This window comes from Linepithema humile, chromosome 2 (assembly GCF_040581485.1).
Source record: "Linepithema humile isolate Giens D197 chromosome 2, Lhum_UNIL_v1.0, whole genome shotgun sequence".
Taxonomy (NCBI): Eukaryota; Metazoa; Arthropoda; class Insecta; order Hymenoptera; family Formicidae; genus Linepithema; species Linepithema humile.
The window spans coordinates 16,992,337-17,006,389 of NC_090129.1; the positions used below are offsets into that span (position 1 = coordinate 16,992,337).

Genomic DNA, 14,053 nt, shown 5'->3' on the forward strand with positions numbered 1-14,053 from the left:
AGGCGCATAAGAGAGAATTATAACAATATTAATTTTTTTATCAAAATTGTTAAGTGCATAGTGCCAGGATGCTTTATTACTGAAAGAAAGAGAAAATTTCAAAAAATATTGGAGCAAAATGTAAAAATTAGTTTACATAGCTAAGAAATTATATTAATCTTATTATTTAATACAGCGGTCGTAATTAGTTGCACATTTTGGGCCGATTCCCGAGACGACGCCTCGTTTCCCCACTACTGCGCGACCGCTGGCGACCGAGCCGCCGATAGCTCTGGTTCAGGAGCGTTTTATGTTAGAAATAGGCTGGGTTGTTAAGGCATTTCTCAGGAAATCGTAACATTTTTATTGCTACATAAATAATGTTTATTTTTATTAATACATAATATATATATATTTAATTTTTAATGAAAATAAACATTATTATTAAACATTAAATAAAGAGTCTTTTATATGTATATTTTGCTGCATATTTATTTCAGTATAACAATTATTATCACATGCTGAATTAAAATCCACACTCAGTCTTTAATTATAATTATACTATTATTTATAACAATTTTATTAATTATACTAAAATACTGTAAATTGAAAAATGTGTTATTTCCATATCCAAAATTATGTATCGCAAACTGAACATCATGCAAGCATTAATAGCATTAAGTGAGTATTCCAAAAAAATTTACATAGGCGTCAAATGTAATGTATTAAGTATTAAAATAATAAAATGACGCAAGTTTATAGATGCTTGTAATACTTTAGAGAATAAATACATTAATTATACATTTGCTTACATTATGATCTCAACTTTTTTAAGTTTTAGTTTTATAAAATGTCATGATCACAGATTATATTTTAATTAAATAATAATTATAAATTTTTAAACTTAATGAATTTATATGTCGTTTAAACCGTTTTAATTTCTCCAATTATATTTTTGATTATAATAACTAAAAAAATGTGTTGTTATAATATTTTGCAGATTTTTGTTGGTTGTAAACATTTGAGAAATCTTGATTATCGAATTTAACTGACAGGCGTTAGTTTCTGATTAAACAAATAAAATAATTAAATAATAAAATAAGCGTTGGTATTGAATATTTTTCTGTTATATAAAGGAATCATCTCACACCTGTTGCAGTATGTATTTCGTTAATGATAAACTTATCTTTTTTATTTTTTACTGAAAGCATTATGAAAACAATAGGTCAAATATAATTAGAAAATTTAAATTAACATACTTGTATTTTGTTAATAATTATTATTATAAGAGTATTTTAGTTTGGAAACTTCTAATAATATAATAATTATTAAGGAGTCATAATAAATTTAAATTACCTAAGGTACAAAGAATGTCCAAGATACATATGTGACCAAGATAAACGTAGAAGTATAAAAAATCAAAATTAAAGTAAACTATGGTGACTGTGTTAAATAACATATTATAGATAATATAAATTTTGTTTCTACCGAAAAGTCAACTGTTAGTTCACAAAATAGTTTTATTTTATATAATTATAAGTACGGTTTATAAATTTCAAGTAAATTATACATAAGTAAAATATTAAAAATTCATTAAACTTATGTACTGAATAAATTTTCAAAATGCAACTTTATACTTCCAATAAAACGTAAATTTATAAACATATTTATAATTTTATGATTATAAAACGAATAATTGCACGTCAAAGATATATTTTTTTCTTTCACATTACAGATTATTTCAGTCGCCAAAGTTAAAACTGCCGGTTAGTGCTGGTTGTCGTGCTTCTTGAACGTCGTTATTCCCATGATCAATCTTTGGATAAATCTATAAAAACATTGATAAAATTTGCTTGAAAAACCAATTGTGTGGCAATTGTTTGGTTTTGCCAAAATGTTACTCGAACAATATTTAAGATTAATTTTATGTATTTATAATTATGTTGACAATAATTTCAATAAAACTTACTTTTTTTCAGTTTTGTTGACTTCCTGACGGTCCAGCTGTGTCTTCAAAATGATGTGTATGCTGATTAAAATGCGTCAGTTTAACGTCAAGTGATATTTCGGTTCCACAAATATCACATCGCACCTCAAAAACATTACTTTTTTCACAATATTTCCACTCCCAACCCAAGTCGTAAACGTAGTCATTATTTTTGTCGATAAAATGTAAATGATACAAGTGATCTTCTAAACGTTCAGGACAATACGGTAAATGTCCTCGGCAGATAATACATTCTGATGTAAATAAAATGTAATTCTTAAAATACATCCAAGGCCATCCTTTGCCGCATTTTTCTTCGCACATACTAACTATATCATGTTTCTCCACATGTTGACTAAAGTTTGTAATGTCGATATAACAATCTTGAAAATCGCAAAATCTGCATTTTGCTTGAAAATTCGGCAATATTTGGTAATATTGAATTAGTTCACTTTTTTTTGCGATAGTCGGTGGCATAGACATTGCGTGCGTTTGCATACTTCTCAATTTGTCCAAATGAGTGAAACTATCTAAATGAGTGTTCATTGTTTCTGAAAGAGAAAGAGTTATAGCTTCGCCACAATTCACTACTTTACACTTTACTGTAAAATCACCATTTTGTGTACAGTGTTCTATATTATTTGTAGATGTTTCATAATATGCAACTTCGGTCGCAGAATGCCTGTGATTGACATAATCTTGAGACGGAAGATGTTCAAGACAAACACGACATTGTAAATGAACATTGTCATAATATATCTCCGGATTTTCTCTTAGTCTTTTCTTTGCTAGGGATATGAAATATTCATTATGCGTTGTATATAAATGCTGTGTTAACTTTCCAATTTGGAGGTACACCACAATTGATTCGCAAATCTTGCACATTGCTTTAAAATTCTCCTCCAAAATTATATCATAATGATACCACACGTTGTCTTTAGTTATATCCACTTGTGACATTGTGTCTGTTTCAACTGACCAGACGCAGATGACTGAATACGATATAAGAGCCTTACTATCGAAAAGTTAGAAGAAAACAAAGAAAGATACAAGGTATACTTTTTTATTTGAATGTAAATATTGATATGTCGATCAGGTCTATTCAACAGTTATCAAGAGATGCTACGCGGTGGCATCTCACGTCCACCGTACTAGACAAGTTACAACGTATTTTTTGAACAAATAATATTTAAAAAAATATTATATATTTAATGATTTGTTTCTTAAATAATTACTATATCAAAGAAATACGTGTAATTTGCAATATGCAATAATTGCAGAAATATAAAAGTGCGTATTTATCTTCATATTATGTAATATATATTTTCCGAATATTTAATACAGTATGTTTATGTATTTCTTGGTTCGTAATTTGATTTTTTAATAATTATACAAATATTTCGTTAAAACTATTGCTATAAAAATATTACGAATTTATTGGTACATTTTTACGTTTTCTTTTATTTCGCTGTTTTTTGATAAGGAGCAAGAATATACAAAAAAAATATACAGAAAAGAAATTTTAAATAGTTAAAAATACAAATAATATAAAGGTATTGCTCTTTTTCTTATTATAATAATATTTGCGAAAAAACAAGCTTATGGAGCCGGAGCCGGTTGGATTTGCTCAAAAATTCACTATATTACAAAAATTACAACAGACGTTTCGGCCAAAGGGACGTGGCCATATTTAGTGTAACAAATTAATTTAAATATAACAGTCACTAGTAGAACAGCGTTGTTAAGACAGTCAGAATGGACAACGTTCTCGAACAATAATTATGATTTTGGTAACGCATCCTTTGGTAATACGGAAAGTACATTTTGTTTTTTGTCGTGTCAAACCTGTGTGAAGCCAAGGATCATCTAACTTAAATAGTCCGTTAGTAACGCGTATCAAAAAATTAAAATCAAGGTATGTGTCGATGGCAGTGAGCTGGAATTAATTTGTTACACTGAAAATGGCCACGTCCCTTTGGCAGAAACGTCTGTTGTAATTTTTGTAATAAAATGAATTTTTGAGCAAATCCAACTATAAGCTCTATAAGTTTTTTTTTCGCAAATTTTAAATAGTTATTTGGAGGAATTTAAATTAAATAAATATTATAAATTGAATACAAGCACAGGAAAGCGAATAAATGGCAGCATAGTAACTGATAAATTTTTATTAATTAATCCACAATGTTGAACAGGGTATCCCATGGAAAGCTGCTGAAATTAATTAGCTGTCATTTTTAAACTCGCATAAGAAGCAAAGAAAGTAAAATACCTTAGCAAAAGACATTTTGCAGTTATTGCATTATTTCTATATAAACTAAAAACAATATTCTTAACATTAAATAAATGTTTATTAAGAAATGTCAAACACCAATAATTTTAATGATATATATTTTCGAAGTGCATACCGTCAGAAGTATAAAGAAAATTAAGCCGAAACTATAACTCTAACTTTAATTTTTGTTATATAAAATTTTTTTTATAGTTTTCAAAAACGACTTATTTTTTTGTTATAATTCTGATGGGCACTTAAAAAATATAAACCATTAAATAGCAAATTTTGGCATTTTTTATAAATGTTTATTTAATAATAAAAATATTTTTGATTGTTTTTAATTTATATACACATAAAAAACTGCAAAATGCCCGATGTTACAAGATATTTTATCTTCCTTGCTCCTTATATGCGCTTAAAAATGACAACTAAGTAGTTTAACAACTTCTCATGGGATACCCCGTACTATCATTTTTGTATTAGGTATACTTGCAAATGATGCTGTAGAACACAAATGTATCAAATTCTGATTTTATTTCTTCTCAACAAAACATTTTTATAGTGCAGTTAGGTAAGTCCATATCTATATTCTAAAGACTGAATCAGCGAACTGAAGATTAAATTTAGATCAGTCAAATAATTTTAATTATAGTGTATTTTGTTCTAAAAAATTGAATTTTAATCTTTTATTTGCAATTTTCTATCTTTAATAAATGATTTGAACTAACATATGTTATGAACCAAATGTCGGATTTGCAAAAAAAATCGCAAAACCATTGGTTTTTATTTAAACTAAATTTTATGTATTATTATCGCGATTCTTTTGAATATCAACATTATTAAATTTTTACATAGATATTTATCTTTATATTATTTTCAAAATAGACAAGGTACGATTTTTAGTATTAGAATTGTTCTGAAATATATCGCATCGGTATCGTAAAAAGGATACAGAAACGCATTAAATCATTTGATGCGTCTCATGCAAATTCTTATCGCGTATAACTATTTCGACAAATATTACTACAATTTTGCAACTTTTTACTCGTAAATTTATGAAGATTATAACTACTGGTTTCTATCTAACAACACTTTCATTTCTATGTGACTATTATGTTCAAGAAAATTTTTATTTTGCTGATTTTGCCTAAAACCGCTTTTTACAAAAGCTACATTTTTCAAAATATTACATAATTTTTTTACTTTCATATTTAAATTATGGTGATATAAGAAAAGCACAATTCCGAATGTAAAAACCATTAATTCTGAAACAATTTGCATCGAAAATAGCGTATAGCACCGTATTAAATTACTGTCGTACTTGATGCATTTTGTGCAAATTTTCACTGCATGTAATTATATCGACAAATATTTCTTCACAAATATTCAAAAAACAGTCGTCAAAGAGCAAATCTCGAAAATCGCTGTTGTTTGTCAAAAAATGTGACCTGTAAACACAAACTAATAACACTGGCTTGAGATAGCCTTGATCACAGCCAGCTCCGCGATTATCGTATCGCAGCCCGTTACAGTTCACTCCGTGACAATTATATCGTAAAGAAATCTTTGTCATAAAATTGGGATTAAGAGAGAATTTGAGAAGTGTCCATTTTTGCAAATTTAAAACTTCGCGGTCGAGTGGCCCGCGTTGCTCCTTTTACTTTGCTGTCGCAATTGCAACGCTGGTACAGTGATCATCAACGTTCTGAATCATTTCAGCGACGTACAGGTTGAATGTTTTGCGCTTCGACTTGAAAAACACTCGTTCCATGCATATCGCAAAGTGTTTATTGTCCTGTACACGGAATAAATTTTATATTAAAAATTACTGTGTACGGCATTAGCGGACTGAAAATTTTTATTATGTTTTATATGTGAAAAACATAGCAAAAATTTTTATAATTTCTTCATAGTCCGCGGTTACTACCGTATATAGTAATTTTTGATAGAAAATTTTTTCCGTGTACGTGAAAATTTTTACCTTGGTAACTGATCGTCTGCGCGCTGCGACTCGGAAGAAGCTCATTCCATACATCGTGCGACTTTACCATTGCGTAATCGCAATAATTCGTTACGAATTTTGCACAAAACATTTGTCTTTCTACATAACTTTCTACGTGACTTTTGCATGGCTACTCGTGGTTACTTTGCTGCCAAATTTATATTATTCATTGCGCATACTTTACGCTGTTATAATAACAACAATTGTATGTAATAATGTAATTGGATTTTTTTTTGCAGTAAATATGGTAATTTATAACGTCCAACGAAAATCTGTATTAATCTGTGCTTTGAGTATGCACGAAAAAAAAAGATTTGTTGAAACAGCTAAGAACTGTACTGGCTCAGCAAATCTACAGCCGTAATACACGGACAGCCAATCTTCTATGTTACAGTAACCAAGTTTCATAGCTGCATAACATTAATGGTTGTAGCTGATAAAATAGAATACTATAGCATGGCAGATTTGTTGGTACAGCAAAGATAACTTTCTAATTAATTCAATTTATATGGCTTTATGTTTTCAAACAAAGTATATTTGTTAAAATAACACATGTTTTTGCTGTTTTACGAAATAAAATTTGGTATATTAACGATCTTTATCATAGCAAAGAATTAGTTGCTTTGCTTAATACAATACAATCTTAGACAGTTACAATTAGATTTAAAGAGAGAACATTATTGGATAAAAGTATTTTATTATTGTAACATATAAAAAGAAAGAGTATTTTTTAATTATAATTTTAACATAATGTATAACATAATGAATGATACGCAAAATGTAACGCAAACGCAAAATAACACACATTAAATAGCATAACGCATTAAAACATATTTTTCATTAGAAATATTTTAAAATATTTAAATATTGTAATTATTGATAAATTTAAGGAGTCAATTCTTAAATAATTTTATTATAACCTAAATAATGATTTCTCCTTACTTACTTTCGAATTCCTTGATAATTTCTTCAGCAAAACGCCACTGTTCGAGTAATTCTCGTATTGTTGTACACATTTTTTTAACAGAAAATCATATACTTATTATATTGCATGTTATTACAAGCAACAAAGAAAAATTGTGTAAAGGAGAAATGCATGCGTACATAGCACCGATATGGTCTGCGTAAACATGTATAATAAATAATGTCCTATCGTTATTCTTACAAATAATGCTCGATTCGAAACGCAGCGATAGTAAGGCTCCTGCGCAGCAGTGTTCCCTGGCGTGCCGAGTTAACCGGCCTGAGTAAAATATTAAAAAAGAGGTGCTGTATGACCTTTGTAAAGGCTTGAGTCTGTAGCATTATTTTAATTAAAATTATTGAATTGTATTTTTCAAACTTAGTATTAGTTTTCTATACTAATTGTATTAAGTAATTTGCATTAGATATGATTACAAAACTGAGTTTGTTTTATGAGCATGCTGACAATTGCTTTCAGATATAACTTTTTTGCTGAACCAACAAATCTGTTTAGTTATAAATACAAAATTTATGTAGCAAACTATAGCTTTGCTAACTGAACAATTCCACTTTTTTCCGTGTGTGCGTTGAATAATTTGTTTTGTCCATCATACATTCGACTTGCGCAGAATCCACACATAAACATTTTGGATTTTTGATCTAAATGCTATACCGGCAACATTTTTCGCTATAATAAAATTTAGTACGAATTCAGCGACAAACTACACTGTAAAAGACTACTGTATAAAATTAATAATTGTAGTGGATAATATTAAAATTAACAATTGCAAACGTAAATTTCCACACGCACGTAAATTTATTTTCTTATGTTAAAATTTCAGGTTGGATATATTATGTGTTTCAAATTATTAAATATACAATCTACTTAAATTTACTTAAATACAACATATGCAATGATAATCATATCAATGTATGATAGCAGTACTATTTCTGCAAAATTGTATAAACATGATAAGTAAAATGTGAAAAATGTCAAGAAGATGTAACATATATAATGCTCAATGTGTTTGACATATGACTAAAGAAATCATTATTTATTTCGTTGCAACGCTAAATTATTCTGATTCTAGAGACGTAATATATAAGAATATTATGTGTGATACAATTTTTATGTATACATTTTGTATGCATTTAAATAAAGTATCGCAATAATGCAGTGTGCTTTGTATTATAACAAAGTCTAACTGTTAATTAGATACTTGCAAAATTTATATTATAACAACATGCAAAATTTCTAAAATATATAATTAACAATATAATTAAAGGAACGCTAAAATTCTGTACTTTATTTCCATAAGTAAAATTGTCTCGAAGAGGTATTCTTTTGCACTTAAAAATGAGATGGAAATATCAAGATGGATTTAAACCTCAAGAAATTTTCAATTTCAAACAATTGGAGTCGTCAAATTGTTTATGCAAATATTTCCTTAAATTGTGCCTAAAGTTTGATTTTTAAAACTGTTTGTCAAAATTTGATTTCGCATTGTTGCGCAAAGACATCTTCGTGAAAAATCGAATTACAGAAGTGAAAGTGAAGGCCCTTTTAAACAATTTCGAAGGAATTGTTGTACAACTTTTTTCATAAACTTAAAACAATTAAAAGATCGACAATTTCTTGAAGAAATTTGTTAATTTTTTCTATTTAATCTTTCTGTTAAGTATATAAACAACATTTATAGCAGTAACAAACTTTCAACTACTTATAATTCATTTATCCGTTTGTTTTGTAGCGCATATAAACAGACTACTAAAATATAGAAATTTTGTAAATTTGATAAATTTTTGTTAAATAAATGTAATATATGAGTTTGTGATAAAAAGAAATGTATTGAAATAGATGTGTTAAAGTGACTGAAAATGATTCAATCTTCAGTTATATTTTAATAAAACAATTATTATTATTTAATATATTGATATATATAAAGTTGACAAACTAGTACACATGTGCTTACCTGATATTTTTTTGTATATTTCTAATTAAGTACTGCCGTTTCACAATTTTGGTTTTATTTGTGATAACTGAACTTTAATTGTTATTTTATTACCTATATAAAAAGATAATAAAAATATTATTTTAATAAAATAAATTAAATCTTCAATAATATGATTAATTTTAATATTCCACCAATAAAAGAAAGTTACATTGGCCAAAGTTTGGCCAATGTAATTTTCTGTTTTTTATTTAATAATATATTCTATAAATATTATGCATAACCATATACTTAAATTTTATATTATTTATTTATTTTATACTATTCTAATTTTATTCAAACGTTTTCTTCATGATCAATCCATTTTATTTGACAATTCATGCTCGAAAAATTTTAAAAAAGTGTTTATTATTAAAAAAATATTTAATACGATTACACAAATAACGTGCAACAAATAAAGCATGTAATTTTACAAGAATGATTTTATAGACTTTCGTAATTAATTATGTACGGTAACATCTTATTTGCGTTCAGGTAGAATTCTTTTAGAATGCGCGATTTCTCGCTGATCTCCACTAGAATGCAGACTTTTCTTTCCGTTTGAAAATCTTTGCGTAATAGCATAGTACTATTTTACTATTACTCTACAAAGATGGCACGATTAGAATATCAGATGACCATTATTTTTACCAAGTAATTTATTAAATCAGGCGTAGCGTTTCAGTAAATTAAAAAATTGTATTTTGCATTTCTTATACAGGACAGTGATTAAATATGTTTCGCAGACATCAAGTTTTTATAAAATCAACTCTTTGTGGTAAACTAGAACAAAATATTATTAATCAAATGGAAAAAGAATAACTTACATAATTTGCAAAACATTTTATACATCCAAGTAGGTATAATTATTTTAAATATTTATTCACAAATACACGAAGCAGAATACTTTTTCTTTAACTAAATTGCATGCGTATGTAAGTTTTACTTTCTTTTGTACTAAATATTTGTATGGAATAATTAAATAAAACGACTATTTTTTATATGAATATTTTGATATGTATGTATTTTAAGTATAACAACTATTAACACATACCATTTATTAACATCCATCTCAGTCTTTAATTATACTTATAATTATACTATTAATTATACCATATTATTATAAATTAAAAAATGTGTTATTTCCATATCTAAAATTATGTATCACAAACTGAACATGATGCAAGCATTATTGATAGCATTAAGTGAGTAATCCAAAAAATTTTACATCAGCATAATATTAAAATAAAAAGGTGGTTAAATTTTATAGATATTTCTAATATTTTAGAATTAATACATAATTTATAAATTTGCTTATGTTGTGCTCTCAATGCGTTTAAGTTTCAGTTTTATGAAGTGTCATGATCGCAATTTATATTTTAATCATAAATAAATTTTAAAATACAATTAATTTAAAATTCATTCAAATTATTTTAATTTATACAAATATATTTCAAATTAAAAATTAAAAACGTATGCCATTGTAATATTTTGTTCTTTCAGATTTTCGATAGCTGTGTGTAAACTGTAACTGCTTGAGAAATCTTGATTATCGAATTTAACTAATAAGCGTTAGTTTCTGATTAAACAAACGTATAAAAAAATTACTAAAGAAAATAATCAAATGATATAATAAGCATTTGTATGGAATATTTTTGAATTGTATAAAGAAATCGTCTCACATCTGTTACAGCATGTATTTCGTTAATAATAAATTTATATTTCTTTAATACTGAAAACCTTATCAATTTTATAGGTCAAACATAATTAAAAAATTTAAATTACCATACTAGTATTTTACCAAAAATTATTATTATAAGAGTATTTTAATTCGGAAATTTCTAATAATATAATAATAATTAAGGAATTATAATGCATTTAAATTACCTAATTTACAAGAAATGTCCAAGATACATATGTGACCAAGATAAACGTAGAAATATAAGAAATCGAAATTATAGTAAGATATGATGATTGTGTCGAATAACATATTGTCGATAAAACTAATTTTGTCTGTACCAAAAAGTCGATTGTTAATTCATAAAATTGTTTTACTTTATAAAATTATAAGTATTGTTTATAAATTTTAAGTAGATTACACATTAGCAAAATATACCAAATACATTCAAATACGTACTTAATAAATTTTAAAAATGTAACTTTGCATTTTGCGTAATACGTAATTTTATAACTATGTTTATAATTTTATAATCAAAAAACGAATAATTACATGTCAAAGATATTATTTTCTTTGCATATCATAGATTGTTCCAATCGCTGAAGTCGGGATTGCTTTTTGCGCAGCTTGTCGTGCTACATGATCGCCGATAGCACCATTCATCTTTGGAAAAACCTATATAAACATTTATAAATATTTGCTTATAAAACGAATTTTCTGGTTATTGTTTGGTTTTGTTCTGCTAAAATACGAATCGGAAAAAGTAAAAAATAAATTAAAGTCATTACTGTCATCTTTTTTCTTCAGTTTGTTTGGCTTCTTGACGGTCCAGCTATGTTATACGCTTTTCGAATATTTGTTAGCTTGTTCAGATGTATTTCAATATGATGGTTTAAATTCGATAATTTTGCATCAAGTGATATTTCGATAAAGCAAAGACTCGCACATCAAAATCATCACCCTTTTTACAGTATTTCCATACCCAACTACTGCCGTTATAGTCATAAGCGAGTGTGTTAAAATGCGAACCATTTAAATAAAGTAATAAATGTTCCAAATTAGACGGTAAAAAAAAGGTTTGACAAAGAACACATTGTGAGATACATTCGTCATGATACTTGAAATACATCAACGGATATCTTCCTCTCTTTCTTCTTCGTATGAAATAACTTCTTCATGATTTTCCGTTATATGTTTATTAAAGTTTGTAGTGTCGATATAACATTTTCGAGAATTGCAAAATTTGCTTCAAAATTTTCCAATATTATGTAATTTTATAATAGTTTACTTATATCTGTGACATTCATTGTGGCATAGACGTTGTGTCTAATTCATATTTTTTTTTCACTTCTTTAGAATGTTTCTTTGATATGTGATCTTTTAATCCTGGTGAAATAGAAAGAATAAAAGTTTTATTACAATTCATCACATTACACATAACCATAAAATGATCAATTTTTGTGCAGTATTCTTCTATATTTTCTTTTTTATCATACTCTACCACGTGTGTTATAGAATCTGATTGTATGTGATCGTAAAATTTTTCAGACAGAACATTCTTCTTACAAACTAAACAAACTGACTTTAATCCGTCGTAATATATCTTCGGCGTTTCCATTCGCTTTTTGGATACTATGGATTCGACATCGTCTTTATGCTGAGTACATAAATGGCTTCTCAATTGCCAAAAATTTAAATAGACGTAACTTGATTCACAAAACTTGCACTGTGCTAGCTTAGCCTGCGGATATTTATAATAATCCCACACGTTTTCCTTATTTATAGTTATATTCACTTTTGACATTGTGTCTGCTTCAACTGACTAAACGCAGAAAACTGAATACGATATACAGGAGCCTTTCTAACGAAGTGTTTGGTAGAAGGAAACAGGAAGAAACATGCTATAGTTTTTCATTTGAATGTAAATATTGATATGTCAGTCAAGCCTATCCAACAGATATCAAGAGACGCGGTGGCATCTCACGTCTACTTTACGTAGCAATTGTACGATCCTGCACTAAACATGTTACAACTTATTCTTTGAACAAATAATATTTGAAGAAATATTATTATTTAATCGTTTCTATCTTCAATAATTACTGTATCAAATACAATATAATTTGACAAATGTATTGATATTGCGATAAATACAATTGATACACTGAGAGAAAAGAATGATAGCAGTAACCATAACTTATAACGTTTTTTGCCACCAATTATCTTAATACATATATGTTCTAACTATATGGTTGATTATTTGTCAATACGTCAGTACGTATAAGGTTATTACATTGCTAACATTATACTAAAAATTTCAATAAAAATGAGTATCGTGATTATAATTATATTAGTATTCAGTTAACTGCATTCACATAGCTCACCTTTATTATTGTACACACACTAATGTACATTGATTGCAGATATATAAGAGCGCGCATTTATATCTATTCCTTTTTATATTTTGTTCAAATACATTATGAAATATTTTCATATTTTTTAACAAATAATTTGATTTCTTTATAATTTCTAAATATTTTGTTAAAACTATATTGTTTAGAATATTATTAATTTATTGATACATATTTCATTAATATGTTATTGTAATTTTCTTTATTTCGCTATTTAAAATTTTCGATATAAAGCGATAATATAAGTAAAGAAAAAAAATTATAAATAATTATTTTAAGTAAAATTTAAAAAATTTTTTATTTTTTAGAGGAATACTAATTATTTGTATGTTATAAATAAATAAAGAATCATATTTTATACGTATGTTTTGATGCATATGTAGTTTAAATATAACAATTATTTTTACATACCACGTATTAACATACACACTCAGTTTCCAATTATACTTATAATTATGATATTAATTATCTAAAATTATTGTAAATGAAAAAATGTGTTATTTCCACATTAAAAATTATGTACCACAAACATGATGCAAGCATTGATAGCACTAAGTGAGTAATCCAAAAACTTTTACATAAGTATAATATAAAAATAATAAAATGACGCAATTTTACGGATACATTTAATGCTATAGAGCAGTGCTCGGAATTAGTCTGAACATTTCAGCCGATTTCCGTGGTATACGCCTCCTCTCCTCTCCTTACCGCGCGCACCGCAGCCGTTAGGGCCAGCGCCGCCGAGCGTTAGGAGCGGCACTATCCGATTATGA

At 27.0% G+C, this 14,053-nt stretch overlaps 1 protein-coding gene across 1 annotated transcript; it reads right to left on the bottom strand.

The window, feature by feature from the left end:
• Positions 1-7: 7 nt before the first annotated feature.
• On the bottom strand, positions 8-3,192 carry LOC136997753 (uncharacterized). Its single transcript, XM_067348927.1, has 2 exons — positions 1,949-3,192; positions 8-1,807 (listed from the first exon to the last, which is right to left on the bottom strand). The coding sequence occupies exon 1, from the start codon at positions 2,924-2,926 to the stop codon at positions 1,955-1,957; it is 972 nt and encodes a 323-aa protein (XP_067205028.1). The 5' UTR covers positions 2,927-3,192; the 3' UTR covers positions 8-1,807; positions 1,949-1,954.
• Between the last annotated feature and the right edge of the window lie 10,861 nt (positions 3,193-14,053).

Excerpts from the sequence above, each read along its gene's own strand:
- LOC136997753 (XM_067348927.1), bottom strand. The coding sequence starts at position 2,926 with ATGTCACAAGTGGATATAACTAAAGACAACGTGTGGTATCATTATGAT.